This window comes from Heterocephalus glaber, unplaced genomic scaffold (genome assembly GCF_053883595.1).
Source record: "Heterocephalus glaber isolate CG9 unplaced genomic scaffold, H.glaber_assembly_v1.0 deba00000071, whole genome shotgun sequence".
Taxonomy (NCBI): Eukaryota; Metazoa; Chordata; class Mammalia; order Rodentia; family Bathyergidae; genus Heterocephalus; species Heterocephalus glaber.
In genome coordinates, this window is record NW_028258137.1 from 35,756,325 (window position 1) to 35,780,185 (window position 23,861).

The 23,861-nt window shown below is 47.9% G+C and overlaps 1 protein-coding gene and 1 pseudogene across 7 annotated transcripts in view; one reads left to right on the plus strand and one right to left on the minus strand.

The window, feature by feature from the left end:
- Znf423 (zinc finger protein 423) overlaps positions 1–23,861 on the plus strand; it is a 319,020-nt gene that overhangs the window by 103,237 nt on the left and 191,922 nt on the right. For 3 of the 7 annotated variants that reach the window (XM_087206814.1, XM_087206799.1, XM_087206804.1), the window contains exon 4: positions 1,683–1,763. The exons of 2 other annotated variants lie outside the window; for them this stretch is intronic. In XM_087206814.1, the coding sequence (XP_087062940.1) occupies positions 1,683–1,763 (81 nt within the window). Of the gene's footprint in view, positions 1–1,682; positions 1,764–1,817; positions 6,139–23,861 lie in introns of those variants that run through there. 2 more of the 7 variants (XM_021260945.2, XM_087206816.1) reach the window with 2 other exon arrangements.
- Positions 13,384–13,606, minus strand: LOC147830694 (selenoprotein H pseudogene; annotated as a pseudogene).

A 23,861-nucleotide genomic window follows, 5' to 3' on the forward strand; every position in this document is an offset into this window, starting at 1 on the left:
CAGTAGGCTGGCTCCCAGACCTGATGATGTGCCAGAAGGGCATGATGGAGGACAGCTGCTCACAGCATGGTGCCCCGGAAGCAGAGCTGGGAAGGGAGATAAACCTTCATGCCCATGGTAACCCACCTCTTAACAAGAAGTCAGCTATGATGCCTCTGTAATCCAATCATCTTCTAATCACATGAGGCTTGTGGGGGCCATTGTATTGCTAAACCATAACACTCATCATTGGGCACTCAGTGGAAGGCACCAACCCTGCCACCTGCTAGATGATATACAAGGGGCAAAGCAAGAGGACATTGCTGTCCTCATGGAGGGTCCACTCTGGAGGAATGATAGGTGCTCAATAGCTCAACAAAGACATTCCAGAGAGGGCTGTACTGGCTGGATGCTGGGCAGCTGTGGCACCCAGCAGGAGACTCTATAAACAAACGAGTCTTATGTTGAAGGAAGGTCTGTCTGGGAACTAAAGTACTTTTTCTATTCTTTCACACAACAATCAACACAAAACACTTCTGTGAATAAATATGTGGGGATTTCTCCCCACTGGCAGCTAGTGAATTCTGCAGCTCCCAGCACAGTGCCCTCAAGTTCTACTGAGTTCTGATGCTGTCTGTCTGGAGGTAGCTCCAGACCCCACAGGATGAGGGCTCAGTCCCCAAAACTTTACCTCTTTCCCACTTTAGATGTGAGTTGCAAGCTCCATGTTGTGACCTGTGCACATGAGGGTCCGACTGTAATTGGGGTTCATATTCTCCCTTGTCTGCTTGGACTAATTTGCTAGAATGGCTCCCAGAACACAGGAAACACTAGACTCAGATGGAAAGACGCAGAATGTGGCACAGAAGAGGGGCAGGTACTTCTAAGCCCTTTCCTGACCCTGCCTCCAGGAACCCCACATGTCCAGCTCTCCAAAGCTCTCCCAACCCTCTTCTTTGGGCCTTTATGGAGGCTTCATTGTGCAGGAACGATTGGTTTGATTATTGGTCATTGGTGATCAACGTGACTTTCAGCCCCTGGAGTTTGGGGACCAAATATACATTTCACAATATCACAGCCTACCAGCTGAGCAGGTCTTCTCTGCTGCTTAGAACGTGGGGTCTGAGGGCAGCTCCTCCTGTCCTTCCTGTTGTCTACCCTCTCAGAAGAGTGTTCTTGGGTGTGCATGACTCTTGTCTCCTACAGAGGCTGTCACTAGTGGATGACGTAGGCACTACCCTTCCTCACGGCTGGTGTGTTGGAAGGAGAGCTTTGTGGTGGCCTGTGTTTTTGGGAGCTGGCCTTAGATGTAGTTTATTTAAAACTGTGTTTTCAGAGTGATCTCTCTGTCTTTCTTTGGTAGTTGGGGATGATGGTGGGAAGGGTGGTGTCAGAATCTGGGGGATGAGTTGCGAGGTTTGGAGATTTTCCATGGTGGAGGATGCTTACAATGAAAGGGGGATCCTCATGCCAGAAAGGGGGTGATGGGATTCATAAGGAGCAGCCTGAGGTGAGGTACAAGGAACCCTTATTTCCGGTTGGACTGTGAGGTGCTGCCTTTTCTGCTGTTCCCGGGCAGGAGCAGTGTGGCTCATAAGGTATAGACTTCAAGAACTCAGGCAACTCCATCAAATTCTCTCTCTCTCTCGATACCAAACAAACTTACTTATGACATTAATGCAGTCCTTTCTGTTCACCCTTAGGTCGCCAACAACAGTTTGATTTTTCCTTATTTCTCTCCAGCCCCTGCCCATCGGATGACAAACGTGTACATGTTTGGCATGGTGAGCACACACCATTTTTTATGCTGCATCTGTCACGGTACATTTTCTGAATGTGGTCTTCTGCATTTTCCTGCTTTTGGACAGGTCACATAGCAGTGCTTAAGGTGGGAAAACTGAGTGGTTGTGACTCTTTATGTCCTATGAACGTGTGAAGTTTTGACTACGAAGCCAGCAGATGAAGGTTTTGCACAGAGTAGATAAGGCTGACTCTCCGAGGGTGCTGAGCCTTCTGTGTCTAGTGGAGACATTGTTTGTGGGCAACAAGGCAGGAAGTGGCTAGTGGATATGGTGGTCATCTGAATTGCTGAGGACAGAAATCCTCTTTAGTTCAGGGTTCACTGCCTCAAATACTATCATGACAGGGAGTGAGGTGATGTTTGCCTTGACATGATTTGTGAATTGCTGGCCACACAAATTTAGGCTATATAAATGGTTGTGGAGGGATGTTTTTCATCATCTTCTGGGAGGCTGGGGGATTTTGGTGACTTCAGAAGAATCTCTGGGAACTGCCCGGGGCAGCAGAGAAGCAGATTTGATTTACCCTTGGGCAGATTCCAGTGTTTCTTGTGTTCATTGAAGCTGGTCGCCTGTGGACCTTTAGTCTGAATTCAGATGGAATGTTTTGTCACTTCCTGAAACAAATACCACCTTTTAAGGAGAGTCTGTGATTCAGGCTGACCATGGCTTTGGCCTACATTAATGAGGTTGACTGCCCGAGGATGTTGGGTGCTCTGTCCATGCTGTTGGAACATTTTAGACTTGACTTTCCCAGTGACACTGCTGATCATGGCTACAGGGAGCGGTGGCAGGGGTCTGCACCGGTCCTGTCATCGGTGGTGCCACTCCAGGCCGGGGCTGAGTACCTGATGGCTTTTGGAGGGTCCTGACCTCAACTCTAGGCAGCTGGCAGGTTTGGTTTTGTTTTTTCTGCCTTTTTTCAAGGAAAACAGGCAGATGGAGTCTCTGTAGAAAGACCCAGGGATCTAACACTGGACTCTAGGCTCTTGTTGTGTGGAATAGAAATTGCATTCAGGACCAGCTTGGAGCTGAGTGTTGGTTTCTCGCTTCAGTCGCCATTCCCTGACCTCTGACGTAGGCCAAGATCCTCGACGAAGCATCTCTGAAGCAGATGAGGTTCCTGCTGCCTCCAGGGACTGGCAGGCTGGTGTGGGGGCACATGTGCAAGCAGGTACATCCTGCTCCCTGCTGCCGTGTGGGGTGCGGTCCTGACACTCTTCGTGTATCAGCACTTACTGCATGCCAGGCACTGTGCGCCTCTGCCGGCATTGGGGCCCTGCACCCCTGACTGTTCTCTCTGTTGCCCCGACCACACTCAGTCTAGGCTCTTTGTCAGTTTCTGTACTGGCTTTTATGGTGTTTATCGTCCATCTCTGTCACTACCACTGAGCTTCCTGAAGACAAGATCTGTCTGTTTTTTTCCCTGTCATGTTCTAGCCCAGCACCTGGGATACTGTGGTGCTTAATACATGCTTGCTAAGTGAATTCATGACCTCACCTGGTCTTCATAACAATCCCAGCTAGGAGATACTGTTTTTTTTCTCTGATCCTGGGGATTTGAACCCAGGGACTTGTGCATCCTAAGCAAGTGCTCTACTACCAAGCTACATCTCCAGCCCTTTAAAAAAATTATTTTGAGACAGGCTGGGATCAAACTTGTGATCCTCTTGCCTCAGCCTCCTGAAGGGTTTAGAGGAGTGCACCACTGCATTAGGGTGGCACTTTTTTTTTTTTTTGGAGAAAAGGTCTTGCTATGTACTTTAGTCTGGCCTTGAATTCACTATGTATCCCAGGCTGGCATCAAACTCACAGCAGTCCTCCTGTCTTCTGCCTCCAGGAATTACAGGCGTGTGCTATCATGCCTGGCTTGGGGTGGCACTATTTTTTTGCCATTTGTTCCCATTTTACACATCAAGCCACTGAGGCTCTGAGAGTTAGGGCATCTCACGAAAATTTACAGAGCTTCTAAGTAAAGATGAGACTTAGGGTCTAACTAGCTCACCACAAGAACTCGGGTTGGGGACCTTGAACAATTCCAAACTAAAAACCAGAAACAGCTTTTTTGAATGCTTAACTTCAAAAACTTAAAAGCAGATGGGGATTTGTTCAAATAGCAACAGCAGAAAATGTGTTCACATAGGTTAATTTTGCTCCTCCTTCTTGCTGCCCCTTCTTTAGAATAAGGACTGAGGGGTGTTCCCCAGTCCTTATGAAAGGCAGACCCTCCTTTTCTGGCCAAGGTGAGATGCTGCTGCGTAAAAAGGCAAGTAGAAAGTTAATTACACCCTGGTTTGTTCAGCTGCGGCCAGGGTGACCTTTGGGCCCCAGTTACAGGGCTGGGATTGCAGTGTGAAGGCCGGCACCTCTCCAGCCTTGCTCTTGTGTATTGGCTGGCCAGGGCTTGCCTTTGTGTGCAGGCTCAGGCCCCCTTGTTGCTCCAAAAGTGTGGTTGGGGGGTCCTGCCTTTTTGTGCTGGCCCTGTTTGTGCCATGCAGAGTGGGGCTGGGGCTGCCAAATACATAGGTACAGGGCACAAGTTCCTTCTGCTGAAGGGAGAGTACATGGCATCTTGATGTCTGCTTCAGTGCAAAAGCCCCGGGGGCTTGAGGATAATTAATACCCCCACATTAGAGCTTTCCTGTGTGTAGATAGCATCCAGTTAGAAAACACAGCAAGAAATGGTCCTGATGATGTTAGCCACAAAATGTGTAGAAGCCAGGGAACAAACCCGGTGAGAAACAATCACATGTGTGGAGGGCACAGACCAACCAACCAAATCAGCTACTAGAGGACACAAAATAAATAAATAAAAGCACAGAGCTTATGCTTGGGTGGAGAGGCTTGGTATCTATCATAAGTAGGTCAGTTTCCCCCAAGTTAACCTAATGTTAGCCAGTGGAAGTAGCAGTAGAACTACATTTAGAAATGGATAAGCTGTCTAAAGTTTCCAAGAAAAAGTAGGCATGCAGAGACAGGAAGAAATATTCTGAAAAACAGATGGTGGGTGGGACAGTAACCATATCAGTTGTTCTGGAGCCAGCGGGTTCTAAGTTGTATGGGACAGACCAGGGGAATGGAAACGAGTCCAGAAATGGACCCAGATCCAGCTGGGAATTTAGTGTATGAGAAAGGTGTCTTCACACATCAGTGGAGGACAGATAGATTGTTCAGGAATTGAGATTAGGACCAAGAAGAGGGTATTTGTAATGAAAAAAGGAAATTGGATCCCTCTTTCTATCCTAATGCTAAAACAAATCCCAGTGGACCAGAAGTCTAAACAGAAAAAGAAAACTTAAAAATACTAAAAGAAAACATAGAGATTTAAAAAAATTTCATAGGATCAGAGTGAGGAAGGCTTCTCTAAATATAACCCCAAGCCCTGAAGACGTAAAGTAGAAGACTTAAACATTCAATTACATAAAACTAAAAATTTTTGCATTGCAAAAACCGTAATAAATCAAGCCAAAGACACATATCACAAGCAAAAGATATTTTCTTTCATGTGTAAGGAGCTCCTATAAACACTAAGAAAATAGCCAATAAATCAGCAGAAAAATGAGGCAAGGGCTGGGCTGAGGCTCAGCCAAGCCTGCCCGGGATGCCTGCCCTGCCTAAGGCCAGTGCCCTCTCTGATTGGTTGCTACCACACTGCTGGTTAGATATTTTGAATATCTCCCATGTGCGAAGGACAGAAATGGAACCAGAAAAAGAAATACTAGTGGGATCTTAAACATTTAAAACGATTCAGAGCTCCATTTATAATAAGAAAACTGTAAATTTAAACCACAGGGAAATACCATTTTTAACCTACCAGATTGGCAAAGATCAAAAAGTTTGTCAACCCATCTCGAGGGTGAAGATGTGTTCCTCAATGTCATAGCTTGGGGTCTTATTCTCCTCTCTAACCCCAGGATAGCCTTGGCCTGTGGCTAGAGCACATAGTAGCTGCCCAATAACCATGTGTTCATCTTGTCTCCAAGGAAGAAGTGCCTGCAATAAGGTGGGAAGTGGAAATGGCTTGGACAAAGTATCTCTGAGGAAGGGGTAAGATGGGAAAGATAAAAGTTTTATGTATTATGCCCAGACATAGTAGATATTCCATTAATGTGTGACTAGGAAGAGAAGATTCATTCATTCACCAAGTGTTTGTTTAGTGTGGACTGTGATCAGGGGCCTTTTTGGGCTCTCGGGACATAGCCTGATAAAAAGTAACTCGGTGGAGAAGGTGAACACTTCAGAGAATTCTGTGACTTGTGACATGAAGTGGCCTTTAAGCAGTTTCCCTTTTTTAGTTCCTCTAAAATGTGTTTCAAGGCAGAGAGGTCTTCCATGGCAAGTCTCCAGGAAGATGCTGACTGTGAGTATCAGCCCGCTAGCAGACTGGTGTTTAGAAGGGAAGCACACAGGTAGAAGGAGTGACTGGCCAGTCTGGGTGTGCCTGGCTGAGGGCAGTGTGAAGATTTTCCCTAAACCACCTGCCCTCTGCCTCTGAGTTTCCCATAGAGCAGGTATCTGGAAGGACAGCAAGTGGCAGCCATGGACTGTAGGTCTGAGCTGGTCTTAGGGACCCACGCTCTGGGTTTCTGGGGGGAGGAATTAATGCAGGCGTGGCTTATGTTTCCTCTTCCTCCCTCTTCTGTGGCTGACATTTTATTCACCTTCTGTGAATCCTGCAGGTCTACAGATCATCCTCCCCTTGACTTGATTACATAGAGCCAATGCTGCTATCCTGTTATTGGGCTGCACATCTCTTTAATATTGGATAACAAATCTAGCAATATAGAAGACCAGGGTCATCTCGGGAAGAATCCACGTTTCCTTTCTTTTCTATGGGAAAATATGTATCTATGTGTAGGTGCTGAGATTTCTGAGGACTCTCCAAAGTGGAGGGAGGTAGCTTGATTTTGATGATTTTCTGGATCATTGAGCTTCCTGGGTTCTTTTGGTGCCCAGGGTGGACCAGACTGGAATGCACATGCTGTGCTTAGCATCTTGTGAGTTTCCACTGCAAATACCTCCTCACTGCCTGCTAGTGGACAGATGCTGGAGATGGCTCTGGGGAGTGGGGTGGGGTGGGTTGCTCCTCTTAGTTAGGCCCTAGTCTCTGTTACCCTGGCAGCCAGAACTTCTGTGGGCCTCCTGTTGCCGGTTCCAGATGTGCACCAAGTAGGACCTCGAAGCTGGTTGCATGTGTATTCTGTCTCGATGTCCTGGGTCTAGCCTGCTGCCATCTAATTCACTTTGGAGGTTTCCGGAGGGCAAGTAGTGATACCGTACCTACTGTGTGCCCAGGGCTGTATGTGTGTGTGCACGCGCGCGCGCATGTGCTAATGCACATGTGTGTTCTTTTGTTCCTGTTGATGGGGAGTGCATAACCTAGCTGCAAGATGAAGTTGTGATGATCTGTTTGATTGCCCGGCACATAGTAGGTCAGCAGTTAATGTGCTGGCTGCATAGAAACTTGACTCAAATTGACAAGTGGAATAAAGGGGACTCACTGGCTGAAGAAATTGAGAAGTACAGGAGTAAGGCTGGCTTCAAGCCTGGCTCTCAAATGTGTCCAAAGACACTGGCCACTTTGCCACACAGACAGTGGCAGAGACCTCCCCATCACCCCTAGGCATCCACCCTCCCAACTCAGTGGTGGCAGAAGGAACAGTTTCTTTCTGATGGTCAGGGGAGGAGTCTTGAGGTTGAGTGGAACAGCCAGGACCAGGACTCAGCCCTGACCATCACACCAAGGCTCACAGTTGGGACAGTCAAGGCAGCTCCACCAGACCCCTGGGTGCATGAACTGGGGAGATAGTGGCCAGGAAACACAGATGACTTTGTGGGGAGGAGTCCCAAGAAGCCAAATACAAAGGAGAGAAGACTTGACTCTAATGCCAAGTAGTCAGGTTATCCATTATCAAGTCCATTCACTTTGCTTTCCATAGCGTCTAGACAGCTAATTTTAGAGTTTTCAGAGGGCTGTGTCCTTTCCATCTTTTGGGGAGGGGCTGTAGAACTGTTCTTTCAAGCATAACCAGTGCCCTATCTGGGCAGGGCTCTTTAGTGAGGTAGGACTTGTTCAAGGTCACATTGGAAAGTGGTGACTTAGCCAAGGGCACCTGAGCATCTGATAACTCCCAGGAGGCACTGCAGCTCCCAGGACAGGGCACTGGTGCCCAGCTCAAGGCTGGCAGGGTGCCCCATGTCAAACTCACCATCTATGAGGACTCCAAACCCACAAACCTCAGGCCGTTCAGACTGGACCTTTGCTTTGTTTGGTTCTTGTGGAGCCGTGACTCTCAAATTGTAACAAACTTTGTGAAAGCTGTGCCTCTCACCTTGGGTATCTCACAGAGGCGATGCTCTGGTCTCCTTAACTTCTTGTGTTCAGTCTTGGTTCTTTTGGGCAGAGCTCCGTCTGGCACGAGGTGGGGGGGAAGTATTAAGCACCGTGGTCTTCATCAGCAGCTGGTCTTCCGAGGCATTGTGTCTAGGCCTTAGCCAGGTTGGAGAGGGTTAGTCTGGTCCTTGGGCCCAAGTGGCCTAGGTGTCCATATGGTGAGAGGTTGTTTTGAATCACTCTACTAAACGTTATCTCTCCAACTCATTCCTGGGAAATCCTCCCACACCCCAAAGGAATAGGCAAACTTGTAGATTAAAGGCAATATATTCCTTAGGAACATAACATCATGTATTCATCCATTCCCAGAAAAAGACTTTCTTTTTGTTTTTTGGTACTGGGGATCGAACTCTGGTCCTTGTGCTTGCGCAGCAGGCGGCGAAACCACTGAGCCAAATCTCCGGCCAGAAAAAGACTTTTAAAGCACTTACTGTGTTCTGGGAATGATTCTAGGCCCAGGGGTTATAGCAATGACAACAATTCCTGTCTTCATGCAGTTTTCATGTTATCTGGCCCTTCACTCACCTTGGCCAGGAGATTCTTAAACAGATTCTTGGAGCTGCTTGGTCCTGTCCTCTGTGGTGTGGGTGAGGACTGCAGGCCAGGGAGAGGAACTATGCAGGCTGTGTCAGAAGAATTAGAAAGGAGGTGGTGTCTCTTTGAGGGCCCACAGCTGGAAGGAGCCATGCAGGGAAAGACAGAGGTAGAGGCCTCAAAAGTTATTCTTGCAAATTGGGAAGTTAGGACTCCTTGTGGCTGGTGTCAGAAAACCGAGCCTTAACTTGCTTACAGGCAGAGCAATTCCTCAGTTCTATAACTAGGACTAGCTGCAGGGGCAGCTGAGTCAGGAACTGTGCTGAGTCTGCTGGACCCCATCTTCCTGCATCTCCCGGCTCTGATGAATATTATGTGGGCTTCTGGCTCAGGCCACAGGTATTCCTTAGAAATCAGGGTGCTGATAGCAGAAGGGGGGATGGATGCTGACTGGCAGCAGCAGCCCCAAGAAGGAAAACGTAAGGTCATTTAACCTGGAGCAGCAGCTGAGAAGGTGATGTGACCTTGGGGCTGGTGGGGAGTGTGGCTGGAGGTCTGGCCAGTCCCACCAGTTCCGCAGCTCCTGCTCCTATGATGGTGATGGCTTCTTCGGTAGATGACACCTTTCTTGTTACCTCTGGGCCACATGTTAATGGAAGGGGGTGCCCAGGGGATGCTGTGGTCAAAGTTCTGTTGCCAGAGCAGGGGGGAGCAGAGATGAGATCCCTCTGCCCCGACTTTGCAACCCCAAGGGACACAACTGGGGCCAAACCTAGAAGCCACAGGAACACCCATTCCAGGCCAGTATAAGGAGCACTTCTGGGCTGTCAGGGCCTTTGAAAGCTTAAAGACAAAGCATCAGATAGTGGCAGGAGTGGGGTCTTGGGTTAGGAGCTGAGTGATTGGCTCTGTTTGAGTTTTCAGATTCCTCCAAACCCCAGCACCCAGTGATTGGCATCCCTAAAAAGACACTGTAACACAGAGAAATACAGAACATCCTGAAACAAGATGAGAAACCAGCAAAATTTATCTCCTGCTGACTGGCGTGTGCGGTGCAGGGCGTGCAGCCACAGGGGTCCAACCTGAGTCGATTCCACCTTGAGTGGCTGTGTGGCCCCTGCTTCGGCCCAGCCATGGCCAGGTAGGCAGGGCTCGGACAGGAAAAGAGCAAGGTGACGGGAGATTGCAGGATGGGGCTGGTCTAGCGCTCACTGGGCTCTTGGTGGAGTGTTCAGCAGTGTGTTTCCACACGCCCTGTGCCAGCGCAGGGCATGACTTTTCGGGGGATTGCAAAAGGCTTCATTTTGTGTGAAACAGCTTCAGTCTGAACTGGCTAGCATTTGTCTGTCCTTGGAGATGACATCATGGCTCTTGGGAGCATTTGGCAAGACTGAGGCTGGCGAGGCAGCTGTGGGTGTGGGGGCATGGCCACTGGCCTGGGGACACACTCATGGCTCCTCCTGCCACCTTGGCCTCTCCAACTGGCTGGCTGGGTGTTCTGGTGCTGCTGTGTGGCTGATGAGGAGGTCAGATCTACTGGGCCGCTCTGACCCCTCAAAGGGTCGGTAGGGGCTGGGTGGGGGGAGGTGGGAGGAAGGTGGCCGGGCAGCAGCAGGAGGCTGAAGAAGAGAGCTGGTTGGTGCCTGCCTGTGGCCTCCCTGCTGAGACCTTGCTGTGACCTGGCCTTACCTCTTCTCTGGCCAGTCCTCCTGAGTCCTCCCTCCTCAGGGAGCCACCGCAGGCCTTGGCATCTCCTCTCCTCTCACCTGGAGGTGTTTCAAGTTTTCATGTCAGTGGCTCCTTTGCTTCCCTTAGGGCCACAGCTCCCGTGTCACCTACTCTTTGATGTCACCTCTTCCCCATCCTTCTCTAAACTTGCTCCCTTCACTTTGTCAGATCCTCCCATTTGATTTCTTTCTTTCTTTTATTTTGAAGCAAGACATTTATTGGTACATTTTAGATATACATAATGTTACATGATGCATCTTGCTTCTTCTTTTTTCCCCTTCCTTTCCCCCCTACAACCCCTCTTCCCTTCTTATTTATCAAAGTTTTGTTTCCACTTTTTCCTTTTATTCTCTTTTTTCTTGCCCCTTCTTTTCTTTCCTCCCTCCCCCTTTCTTGTTCACATTCTCATTTGAACATTTTCTTCCCATTTCCCAATATCTGTGATACATTTTGGCCCTTATTTCCATTTTTGGTTTCTCACACCAGAGAAACTGCAATATTTAAACATGTGTGTCCGATTTATCTCACTTAAAAGGATGGTCTCAAGATGCATCCATTTACCTAGAAATGTCTCAGGTTTACCCTTCTTAATGGCAGAGTAGTACTCCATTGTATGAAAAACCCCACATCTTCTTTATCAGTTAATGGGCAATTGGGCTGTTCCCAAGATTTAGCTGTTACCAACTGTGCCACTATAAACATGGGTGTGGTATGATGCTTTTAATTCTTTCGGAAAGATACCAAGAAGAGAAATAGCTGTGTCTAATGGAACCTCTAGTTTTAGTTTTTTGGGAAATCTCCACACTGATTTCCACAGTGGTTGCACCAGTCTACACTCCCACCAACAGTAGAGAAGGGTTCCTTTTTCCCCACAGCCCTGCCAGCATTTGTTATTGGCTGATTTCTTGATAGCAGTCATTCTTTCTGGATTGAGAGGGAATCTCAAGATTTAATTTGCATCTTTCAAATGACCAGTCATGTTGAATATTTTTTCATATGTTTATTTGGCATTTCTACTTCTTCATCTGAGAAATGTCTATTCATTTCAAATGCCTGTTTTTGGGTTGGGTGTTTAAATTTGAGGGAGCTCTGTTTTTGTTTTTTGTTTTTTTTTGAGTGTTTTACATATTCTAGACAGTAGTCCTTTGTCTGAGGAGCAGTTAGTAAAAATTTTTTCCCACACTGTGGGATTTCTGTTCACTCTGTTGGTGGCTTTGCTATTGCACAGCAAAAGAACCTCATCTTTTAATAAGGTGAGTTTCCAGTTGTTGATTCTTCGTGATATTTCCTGTGTGATCAGAGTTTTCTTCATAAAGTCTTTGCCTCCACCAAATGTCTCCAAGAGTTCTACCTATTTTAACTTTCAGCAGTTTTAGTGTTTTTGTTTTATTATTTAGATCTTTGATCCATTTTTATTTTAGTTTAGTGCATGGTGAAAGATGATGGGTCTAGTTTTAATCTCTGGCATGTGGAAAGTCAGTTTTTCTAGCACCATTTATTAAAGAGGCTATCTTTTCTTCCAGTGAAGATGTTTGGTTCCTTTGTCAAAGATAAGGTAATTGAGAGCAGGGGATTTAGCTCAGTGGTTCCACCACCTGCCTCGAAAGTGCAAGGACCTGGGTTCAATCCCCGGTACCACACACACACACAAAAGATAAGGTAGCTGAGTGTGTTTGGAGTTGTTTCTGCATCTTCTAATCTGTTCCATTGATCTTCAGGTCTGGTTTTTTTTTTTTTTTTTTTGCCAGTACCATGCTGTTTTTATCACAGTAGCTTTGTAGTATAATTTCATGTCAGAGATTGTGATGCCCCCTGCCTTGCCTTTGTTGCCTAGATTTTTTTTACTATTCTAAGTCTCTTCTGGTTCAAAATGAATTTTAGGATTTTTTTTCTCTAATTCTGTGAGATATGCTATTGGTATTTTCATTTGGACTGCATTGAATCTGTATAACAGTTTTGGAAGTGTGGCCATTTTCACTATTGGTTCTTTCTACCCAAGAACAAGGGATATCTTTTCATTTTCTGATATCCTCTTTGATCTCCTTTTTAAGAGTACTGTAGCTTTCCATGTAAAGGTCTTTTACTTCCTTCATTAGATTGATTTCTAGGTATTTCATTTTTTGGGAATACTATTGTGAAAGGTGTTGTTTCCCTAATTTCTCTCTCAGTGAGCTTGTTGTTTGTGAACAGGAATGCTACTGATTTTTGAGTGCTGACTTTGTAATCAGCTAAGCTACTCAATTTGGTTATTAAATCTAGAAGTCATTTAATGGAGTTTTTGGGGTCCTCTATGTATAGTATCATGCCATCTGCAAATAATGATAATTTAACTTCTTCCTTTCCTATCCTTATTCCTTTTATTTTTTTCTCTTGTCTAATTGCTTTGGCTAATGTTTCCAGAATTATATTGAATAAAAGTGGTGACAGTGGGTATCCTTGCCTTGTTCCTGATTTTAGTGTGAAAGCTTTCAGTTTTTGTTCATTTAGTATTATGTTGCCTGTTGGTTTTTCGTAGATAGCTTTCATCAGATTGCGATAAAGACCACCAACTCCAATATTCTGCAGAGTTTTTTTTTTTTTTAATCATGAACGGGTGTTGGACTTTGTCAAACGCTTTTTCTGCATCTATTGAGATGATCATGGGGTTTTTGTCCTTGGCTCTGTTAATATGGTGTATTACATTTATTGATTTGCGTCAATTTATTGATTCATCCTGGGATGAATCTTACTTGGTCATGTTGTATACCTTTTTTTTTTTTTTCACCTTTTATTAAGCCAGTCCCCGACCGGTTACCAGGCCTTGCTGGGGGCCGCCGCACATGAACGCTCGCTTCTGGATTGAAAGAGACCGTGGTTTCAGATCCATGACTGAAGTTTGGCTATGTCCCGTCACAGACGCTCCAACAGCACCAGGGACAGAAACGCTCAGCGTGGGTTTCCGGCTGGGCCTTAAGGAACGTGCTTGCTCAGCTCCTCCACCACTGCCTGCGGCTCTGGGAGCTTGAGTTTGCGCAGTGGCCCCTTCCTAATTCCGATCCAGAGCTGGGCACCAGTGCTCGATGACCACTTGGGCCTCCACCACGCCCGCCCCGCTGTCCGCCAGCTCCTCCCACTTCCCCCTGGGGCCCACCCCCGCGGGCTCGGCCTTGCGCTTCCTCCTAGGCGGGGCCATGTTTCGGCAGTTGTGTGGGCCGGCCCGGTGGGCCCGCGGGGCAGGACACCTTTCTTGATGGTATGCTGCATTCTGTTTGCCAGTATCTCTTTGAGGATTTTTGCACCTGTGTTCATTAGGGACATTGGCCTGTAGTTCTCTTTCTTGGTTGGATCCTCCTCTGGTTTTGATATCAGGGTAATGCTTCCAGGAATGAGTTTGAGAGTATTACTTCCCTTTCAGTTTCATTAAAGAGTTTGAGAAGTATCAGCATAAAGTTTTCTCTAAATTTCTTGTACAATCGAGCAGTGAATCTGTCAGGGCCTGCACTTTTCTTTGTTAGTAGGTTTTTAATTAGATCTCCAATTTCATTGACTCATATTGGGTTATTTAGAATTTTTATATCTTCTTGATTCAGCTTTGGTAATTCATATGTATCCAGGAATCTGTCCATTTCATCTGTGTTTTCCATCTTGTTAGCATACAGGTTCTCAAAGTGGGTATTGATGATCTTCTGGATTTCTGCAGGATCTGTTGTGATTTCACCCTTTTCATTCCTACTTGCATGGTTTGAGTCTTTTCTGTCCTGAGGGTCTTTTCTTTCATGACCGTTGTTGTTATTTGAAATTATTATTTTTTATTTGGTTTTGGATTATTGTCTCTGCTCCAAGAAGGTGACCCTGCTGAGGTCTGTATCCAACTCTGTCTCTCTCATGCCCAAATCTGCCTCTGGCCTGTCAGGGGGCCTGCACACACTAAGTTTGCTGGAAGTATTGGTTGGATGAGGTGTGGCAGTGACCTGGTGGCACCCGGCTGTTCCTCTTCTTGCTCCATTGATAACTAAAGGACGAGGGACCTTTGGGGGCTTGTGGTGAGTGGTTTCCTCTGGCCTAGAGAGAAGACCCCCCCCTCCCCGAATCCCACCTCCTGCACCTCCCTTCCTGTCTCAGAAATTGTTTTTCCCACAGCTTCCTGGGGACTGCAGAGCAGGGACCCAGAATAAGCCAAAGAATGTACTCTGCTCTCCTAGTGGACAGGGGCATTTACAGTTTGGACCTTCAGCTTTTCATTTGCTACCATATTCCTGGCCCTGGCTAAGTGTGGGGACAAGGCAGTGACTTAAATAGACATGGTAGACATGATCCCTGTTCTGGTGGGAGAGACAGCTGAAGAGGTAAGTGGGTAAGTGCCTGACAACAGCCAGGGATATACACGGAGAGGACGAATATCCTAGCCCCCTGCCAACACTGGAGAGATGTTCTGCAGGCAGTGGGAAGATGCCAGGTTCCTAGTGGCTGGATTGAGGACCTCAGGTGATGTGGGAAGGAACATGCCCGGAGGTGGGCTTCAGAAGTGACCACATCCCCTGGGGCTGCTCTTTGTCTCCTTTACTCAGCTGCCAGGGCTGATTTGATTTCCCTGTGGAAGGCATGACCGGGTTGCAGGGAGAGGGGCAGCAGTCACTGGCACCATGCAGCCAGGTCACAGAGGGTGAGGGCAGGGCCTGGTACAGGGAAGAGGATGGTGGTGAGTTAACTGGAAAGACTTCCCGAACAGGCCACATATCTAGTAAACACTTCTCCACCTCCTGTGACCTTGCTGATGCCATCGCTGCCTCCTCTAACAGCTTTACTCCCAGGCTGAACAAACACCTTGCTGACATGTTTACTTAAAAGTTGTTTAAAGGATACCCCTTAGTTAGGGTTCCTGCAGAAAACAGATGGTGCACTCAAATAGGAAGTGAGGAGCACGGAATAGGGAGCCCATTTGCAGAGGTGGGTGGGGGGAGGCCCACAAAGATTGGGGAGCATCTTGAGAACTTAAGGGAGGTGGGGAAGGGTGTGGGCCAGCACCCAGAGGGCAGAGCAGGAGGCAGGTCTGACCCAGGAGGGCCACACAATGGGAGAGGCTCTGCCTCCTCCAGCCTCCAGTCTCTGCCAGGCAGCATGGGTGCACAGAGGTGGAGAGTGTCTCTGGAGGGGCCAAAGGCAAACACCTCATGCATCCCATCTGCTCCTTGGGCTGGCTTGGATCCTGCAGCAGAGTGACTTCGAGTCAGTTTGGGAGATTTAGCCTGATTCATAGAAGTTCCCTGTGTGGATTGTTGGGAGGTGTTGTGGGTGCCAGAAGCTGTACTGTTTGTCCTGGAGCATAGGGCTGTTGTCAGGGTGCTGTGGGCATTTGGCCTTTGCTGCTCCTTTTCCTGGAATGGGCAAATCCTTTGATTTGATCTTGTGGTGTGAAGGCCCCCAGTTCCAGGAACTGTGGTGTGCACTTGTCACACACAAAGTGGGGCTCCTGGCAGGTGTAGCTGTCAAATGGAAGCCTGAACTGCCAAAACTTTGTCATTTGCATACAAGTGATGTGAATAGGCTACCATTTCAATTAATGCCATTTGCTGCTTAAATACTAGAAAAATTGGCACCAGAAGGTGCACTGTACCTGTCACCACCCTGGACAATGTGATTCTGTTTGTGGCTTCATGGAGACAGTGGCAGCAGAGAAGTCAAGGAAAAGCTAGAAGGTCAAGGATGCTTCTACGGAGCCTCTTTGTTCATTATGTTTTTCTGTCGCCAGTGGTTTGCATCCGCCGACCAACGTGCTCCTAGGACCCCCAGAGGATAAGACAAGGGAACCTGTGCTCTGAGCACCAAAGCTATTTTTATTTGTGCACAGGGCAAGGTGATGTGGCTGCTGCAGGCTGAGGTTCAGCCATCCCCGACACACAGAATTGGATATTAAGGTGGAATTAGAAGCGTGAGTCAGAGGAGGTCCCCTGTGAGTGATGCATTCAGATGGCATTGTGACTTTCCAAACTGCTTTTGCAGAGACCAGTGAGGGTAGATGAGGGAGCTGTTTTGGGGAAAAACCCGAGGCCCCCAAGTAGCCCTGATGGTAGTCTGCGAATAGATTGTGAATTGTTTGTTTCCCCAAATCAAATTCTATTCCTCTTGTTTCTTTTTTTTTCCCAATGACATCTTTCCCAATGGACGTTCCTAAGAGCTTCCTTCTCCTCTTCACAAAGCTTTGCTGCATCACGCTGGCTTCTCTGCCCAACTCCCACCTTGAATTGGCATAGTGCTAAGTCCCCGAGTCCCTGTGTTCTTCAGGGACTCATGCACCAGTTCAGCATTATCAGACTCCAAGTGCAGGGCAGGTGGGACCTTCAGACATCCTTCACTAAAAAAAATGTAGACATTATTAAGTATTACATTAATACATAAATTATTCTATATGCAAACATTTCAGAGATTCCACATAAGACCTTGTGCTGTTCCTCACCCCCGGGTTAATTGCTGTCACCATTTTGGCCTGCATACTTCAAGACCTTCTGTTATGCGTTTATATCAGATCAAATGATTTCACAGATTGTAAGATACACTTTAACATCTCTGAAATTGAGGTGTATCTTAAGTGGTTTGTCATGATTTAATTTAGAGGATTTTTTTGTTTGTTTTTCTTTTTTTGGTAGTACATAAAATAATGGTGTGTTTTACAATCCATGATGCCTTATATTCGATGAAGGATAGTGTTGGTGTATCCATAGAAACAATGTCGTATTGATTTAAAAAAATAAATGATATGGTATTGGTTCTATCATTCTACAGCGTGCTGTTTTTCACTCAGTACTATGCCTTGGAGAGTTTTCCATGCTGGTATAGAGATCTCCCTATTCTTCGTTAACAGTGACATGGTGCTGCATAGCATGGGTACCCTGGCTTATGCGGCTGCTCTGATGGTGGTGGGCATTTTGCTTGTTGTTTCCAGTTGTATTCTGTAGTAAACATCTGTGCATGTGTCTCCCTGTAGAGGTGCTTTTGTCCGTGGTTGATATGGAGAAGGGACATTGTGGGGCCCAGCCTTTATTCTGTTCCTGTTCTCTCTATTCCATTGGTTTTGTTCCATCCCATCTGTCTTTGTTACTGTATTTTTCTTGTTGCTGAGACAAAATACCCAACGCCCAAAGTTAAAGGAGGGACGATTTATGCCAGCTCATAGTTTGCAGAGGTTTTTGTCCATAGTCAGCTGGCTCCAAGGCAGGGTGGTATGGCAGAGGGGCACGTCTCAGCAACAGATGTTTACTGCAGAATACAGCTGGAAACACCCTAAATGCCCACGACCGTTAGAGCAGCTACATAAACCACCAGGATAGGCAGGAGGCAGCAAGTAGCAAGCAACAGCAGCAGCAGGGCTTCTTTCTGTCCCCTTATATTCCATCCAGTCTACCCCCAGGGTGGGGTGCCCTTAATCCCAGCATCACACCTTTAACCTCAATATTATACCCTAGATCCATCCAGCTCTGAAAAGCCCCACCTATGAATGCATGAAGCTTTGGGGGACAGCTAGCCACAAGCCATAACACCATCCCATTTCTCCCCACCTACATTACTCATCCCATCCCATCCCATCCCACCCAAATCTCCATCATGTTCATGTCCCTTCCCTTCCTTCTCCTCCCCTCCCCTCTGCTCCATTCCCTTCCTTTCCTTCCCTTTCTCATCCTGTCCTTATCTCCATCATATCCATCATATCTATGTCCCATCCCATTCCTTCCTATCCCATCCTATCCTTGGCCCATCCCACCCCACTTCATCTCTGTTCCATCCATCCAATTTCATTCCATTCTACCTCTTTCCTCCATCCAGTCCCATCCTTTCCTGTTCCACAATGGGCATCCTAGTACTTGGTATCAGTCCTGTGCCCAGGTCAGGGTGGCATTTAGAGCGGGGTAATTCTTCATTCACTGCCCCTCGCCTTGCCCACTAGATGCTGGTAGCCACTTCCTTAAGCATGGTTGCTGTCTCAGTCCACTGGCTGCTGTAGCAAAATGCTGTAGCCTGAGTAATTTAGAAGCAACAGCAATGTGTTGCTTACAGTCATGGAGGCTGTAAAGTCCAAGCCGAAGGTGTTGGCAGATTTGGTGTCTGAGGAGGGCCCATTTCTCCTAGACGGCAGCTTCCATGGGTCTATCGAGCTCCCTCCAGCCTCTCTTACAAGAGCACCAGTCCTAGTCATGAAAGTTTGCTCTCCTGACCCAATCACCTCCAAAGGCTTCTTGTCTTAATACCATCATCTTGGGGGTAAGTTTCAGTATATGAGTTTTAGGGGACACAGTCATTCAGTCCATGGCAGTGCCACTTGGGAAAAACACCCCTGAAGGGGAGTGCTGCGTCTGGTTGAGGGCTGTTGAGCTAGTTGTGGCTTTTGAAGAGGCCGTGGTCTGGTCTCCATATAACCAGTCGCTGACACTGTGCCCAACACGGGGTAGGAGCTGGATGAATGTGTGTGGCATGAAAGAAGGTGGCACTGAGGGGGGGCACCATCTCAGGGAAAGCCTAATTTGTGTGTCTCTGCTGCACCTGGCAGGACTGCACCGTCCTAACCTCAAGGAAGGCTTCGGGGGAGACAAGACCTAGGGAGTGACGCACATGGTGAAGTTCATTTCTGTTTCTCTGGCTTCCCCAGCACTCCTCACAGGATCCATTTTCTCATGAAACAGCTGCTGAGTGTTTGGGAAAACCCCTCCCCCAGTACTGTGTATTAAGTCCACTGAGCTACACCCCCAGCCCCTTACTTTAGTTTGAGACAGGGTCTTACTAAGTTACCCAGGCTGGCCTTGAACTTGTCATACTCTTGCCTCAGCCTCTGGAGTAGCTGGCATTTTACATAAAGGCATTTGCCACCATGTCTGGCCACTTTTGGGTTTGTGACAGGTCTGACTTTTCTGGGCAGAGCTGCTGGAGGGTAAGGCCTGTCTGGTTCATACGTGGTTCAGGGCTTGGCACTTAGTAGGTCTCTTGTGAATGCTTGATGAGAGAACTATTTGAATTAACCGGGGAATCAGCTCTTTCCAGGAGCCCAGTGATAGCTGCTTATGTTTAATTGAAGATCATGTTTGTAAAGCAAACTGTCCTCCTGCACTCATTCATGCAGTTATTAGTCTATTCTTTCGTTCAACAAATATTTATTGAGTACCTGCTATGTTCTGGGCCCTGTCCTAAGGCAGGGATCCTGGTGAATGAGGCAGGCATGGTCCCACCGTGCAGCTGATGGTGTGCTAGGGGAACAGACATTAATCCAAGCAGCATATGAACAGTGGGAAAGTTACAGCTGCCATAAGGGCTTCCAGGGGGAGGTGCATCCACGGCGCTGTGACGGTGTTGGGCGGGCCCTTTGTTGGATGGCTTGGTGACGGCAGTGGCGATGGCAGGGATGGCAGGGATGGCAGGGAGGGCTTCGCCCAAGGTGGCAGAGATGGATCAGAGCAAGAAAGTGGTTAGGGCACAGCAAGGCAGGACCACTTCCATATGAGAAAGAGTTTCTTTTGCAGGAATTTAAATTTTTTTCAAATAAAGTGCTAGAAGAGATAAAGAAGTAAAGGAATAAATTTTTGTCGAGACTTTTTTTGCACGTATTTTATAATGTGGTGGTTTTTTTAAAGCTTTGAATTACAGGAGTAGGGAGCATATATGTGTTCCCCTCTGCATGTAAGGCCTCTGAGTCTTGGCTCTGGATCTGAGATGAGTAAGAGACAGTGGGTGAGGGCTATGGAGGAGAGTGCTGGCAGCATATTTAGGATGAGGAAGGGCATGTGCAAAAGCCCTAGGGAAGTGATTCCGCCCATGTTAGCCCTCCAGGAGGGAGACCAGGGTGATAAGTACCCAGGGGGTGGGGAGGGAAAGGTATGGGGTCAGGCTGAGCAGTCATTTGTGGTCAGATCACATGAGGTCTTGGATGCTATGAGAAGGAGCAGGGATCTTACCTTGTATTAGGGTGAAGCCATTAGAAAGGATAGATGAGGGATGACATGACTGGATGTGCCTTTAAAACATCACTGAGGCTGCTGTGTGAAGGAGGGGTTGGTCTGTGGGTTATCCTGGGGATTGTTTGTGTTTTAGGAGGGCAGTAGCTGGTGGTTGTCACCTGTGATGTGAGGCTGAAGTTGCCTTTCTGGCCTTCTTAAGCCAGGTAGAGTTAGGAGACCTCTGGGGTGATGTGTAGATTTCTAAGTCACGGTAAACCGGTAAACCTCACTGAAATGTCCTTTTCTTCCACCTTGCTCTTGCATTTTTTATGAATGAGTGATAAAAAATGTGACAGGGTCATACGTTTTAATTTTCTTCTGACACCTATACTCCACGTTCAGTGGTAGCTGTCCTGCCATCCCCTGGAAATCCACTGCTGGGGCTGGGGGTGGCCCTGGGCCCAACCCACACCTGGCTCTGCAAGAAAGTGGGGGACCGAGGCAGTGTGGCCCGGCCCCCATGAGGCCGAGAGTCCTTTAGAACATGGCCCCAAAGCTCAGTTCTGGGACCCAGGGGCAGGACTGTGTCATTATTCCCATTCCCTGGCCAGGCAGCTGGAGCATGATTGGCTCAGAGGTGCAAAGCTGGAGGCTGCATCCTGTTTGGCGCTACATCTCCTTGTTAGATGGCAAGCAGTTTCTCAGAGGCCAACTGCCAGTGGCCTTGTGCTTGGAGGGGAGTAGGCTTTGCAGAGCACTGAGGGACGACGCCAGCCTCCTGTGCTCCCGAGTCCCACATTCTCCTTTGTCCTTGGGCAGCCATATGTGGTCATGCTCAGTGCTACCCATCTCCTGCTCTCCACTCGCGGTGCCCTGAATGTCAGTCCTGTCCTTGTTTGTGCCCTTCTCTGCCTGGGCCACCTCCCTGGTTTGCCCCACTGGCCAAGCCAGACTTTCCTCCACCTCCCTGGAAGCTTTCCCTCCCCCAAGCAGATCACCATCCCCCCTCTTCCTTCTCTGGGGCTCCCAGGAGCACTTGGACTTCCCTTAGTTTTCAAAATACATTTGCTTGTTTTATGTGCACTGTATAAATTCACTGAGGAAGATCTGTTAAATAAAGACAAGCCAAAAGACAAAAATAAAATCCAGCCATAATCCAGAGATCCAGAGCAATCGCGTTGGCATTCGTCTGTCCTCATTCTTGTTTTAGTTGGCTTTGTTTTTGCTTACCTGTACACTGGAAACACTTTTCCTGTTGTTAGATAGCATCCTGAAGCCTCCTTTAATTGGCTTTAGGAAAGGTTCCTGAGTGTGGTTGTACTCAGGTGTGTACGGCAGTCCCCTGCGTCCCATCCCAGCCCCACCCCACGGCCCACTCTGTGCATGTGTGTGGGCCTTGCTAAGGAAGGGCTGGGGCCTTTACCCCAGGTCCTGGTGTTTGACTGCAGGGTTCATGAGAAGTACATGTGGAATGAATGATCCTCTCTCCCACGCCTCTTTCTCCTTCATTTTCCAGTACAAAACTTGTGTTTTAAGGCCTTTTTCCTTTCCTACTCTCTTACACAGAAAGGAGGCCCCCATAACCCACTCTGCTCCCATTTGACTTTTAAAAGTCAAGTCCAGAGGCTCAGGCAGCACCAAAGAGGCTGGAAGGGTTGGGTGAGTGGGTGGGTAGGGGGCCATTTGGAGGTGGAGGATTGGCCTGGTCTATAAGGGGCCTCCAGACCAGGAATGGGTAGAAGGTTCTAGGCACCAGGGCACTGCTAGTGGTGGCCCGCAGGAAGGACTCTATGGGAGGTGCGGTCCCTGAGAGCTGAGCTGCCATGCTGCCTGTGGGGCTGGGTGTGTGTGCTCTGCACCGCGCAGTCATGTGGGAGTGGAACTTTGTTCATGTGATGAGACACAAACTCTTGTACTTCCTCCAGACCTGTTGGAACTTAGGGACAAAAGCCCTTCATTTCACCAAGCATGCATGCATGGATGAAACAGGCGGGTTTATTATGTTCCTACTGTGTATCAGGCTCTATGCTGGTCCCTGCTCTCATGGAGCTCAGTTAGGGATGGGGTGAGGGTATAGAGTGATCAACCACCCTGTCTGTGGAGTACTGACAGGGGCCTCCTGGTTGTAGTATTTCAGTTCCAACATGGGGAAAGTCCCAGACAAAATGGGCCAAGTTGGTCACCCTTGTCAGATATAAACATACAGCACACTTAAGTGGGAAATTTACATATTTGTCCCAGAAGCAGGGAGACTCTCTCAGTTCATCATTTCCCCAGCCTCTGGGCATGGTGTGGCAGGAGTCCTGAGGCAGAGCTCTCTGAAAAGTGGAACTCTGGGCCCTGGGTTCAGTTGCCTGTATCAGCCTCCAGGACCAAGGTCTCCTCTTTGAAGTCCACCATGAGGGTACCCTGTCCTTCCCTTGGGGCCAAGTGGAGTACACCCACTGGGGGCAACTGGAACAGCTTTGCTCATGGCCCGGGTATGTCGTTCATCCATCACTAAATGTGCTCTTTCACTCAGCACTCTGGCCCTGATAATCTAAGATGTGCCAGGCACTGTGCTGGGCACACAAGTGGTGCATTGAGTTCAGGGCCTGGCACATAGGCCCTGGTAAATACAAACCCCTGCCATCCCAACAAGCTAGGGCAGCCTGGGAGCCAGCCAGCTCTAGATGCTTCCTCCCTCTGCTTTTCACTGAGGGTAGCTGGTGAGAAGGAATTCATTAAGTCAGCAGGACGTGATCCATCCCTGCCTGGCCTTCCTCAGGGCTGGCTCCCTGGGAAGCTCCCCTACCAGGCATTTCTCTGGAGCCTTTGTCCCCAGAGGTCTGCAAGGGGCCTAGGGAGAATGGAATCTTGCACCCTTCCCTTGGAAAAGCCATTTCTCCATTGAAATGCAATTTACTTCTGAAAAGAAGAAAAAGACAAGAAAGGCCACTGGGGTGAGAGTGTTTCTGGAACCTACAAGGCAGCTCCAAGGTAAATTGCCTGCATGGAGGTAAAGTCTTGGAGAGATATAGGGCTGGTTGGGTGTGCACTTTGCCCTGGACCCCCTTACCCGTGATGCTAAATGCTGTTGTGGCCAACAATGAAAACCAGAAATTATTTTTATTCTTTCACATGCTGAAACAGAAAACCAATGCAGGAAAACCCTGAACCGACAACCTGCTATATAGTGTAGTTCAAAGAGAATAAAATTAAAAAAAACAAAGAAAGAAATTTCTAGAGAGGATGCTTTGTGTGTTCCAGCGGCCATGACGTGTGTAAGCAAGCTGCCTCTCGCCATGGCACACGTGTACAGGAGGTCTTGATGGTACAAGTGCAGCCCAGGCACCATGGAAAGGCCCAGCATGGGAATGTGCTGGTGTGTGTGTGTGTGCGTGTGTGGGTGCATATGTTCCTATCAACACATATACACATTTATCAAATTACATCTGCTTTTACCTTTAAAATTTTATGAACGTGAGCATATGGCGCATTATCCTGCCATAGAGTGTGTGTGTGTACGCGCGCCTGTGTGTGTATGCACAA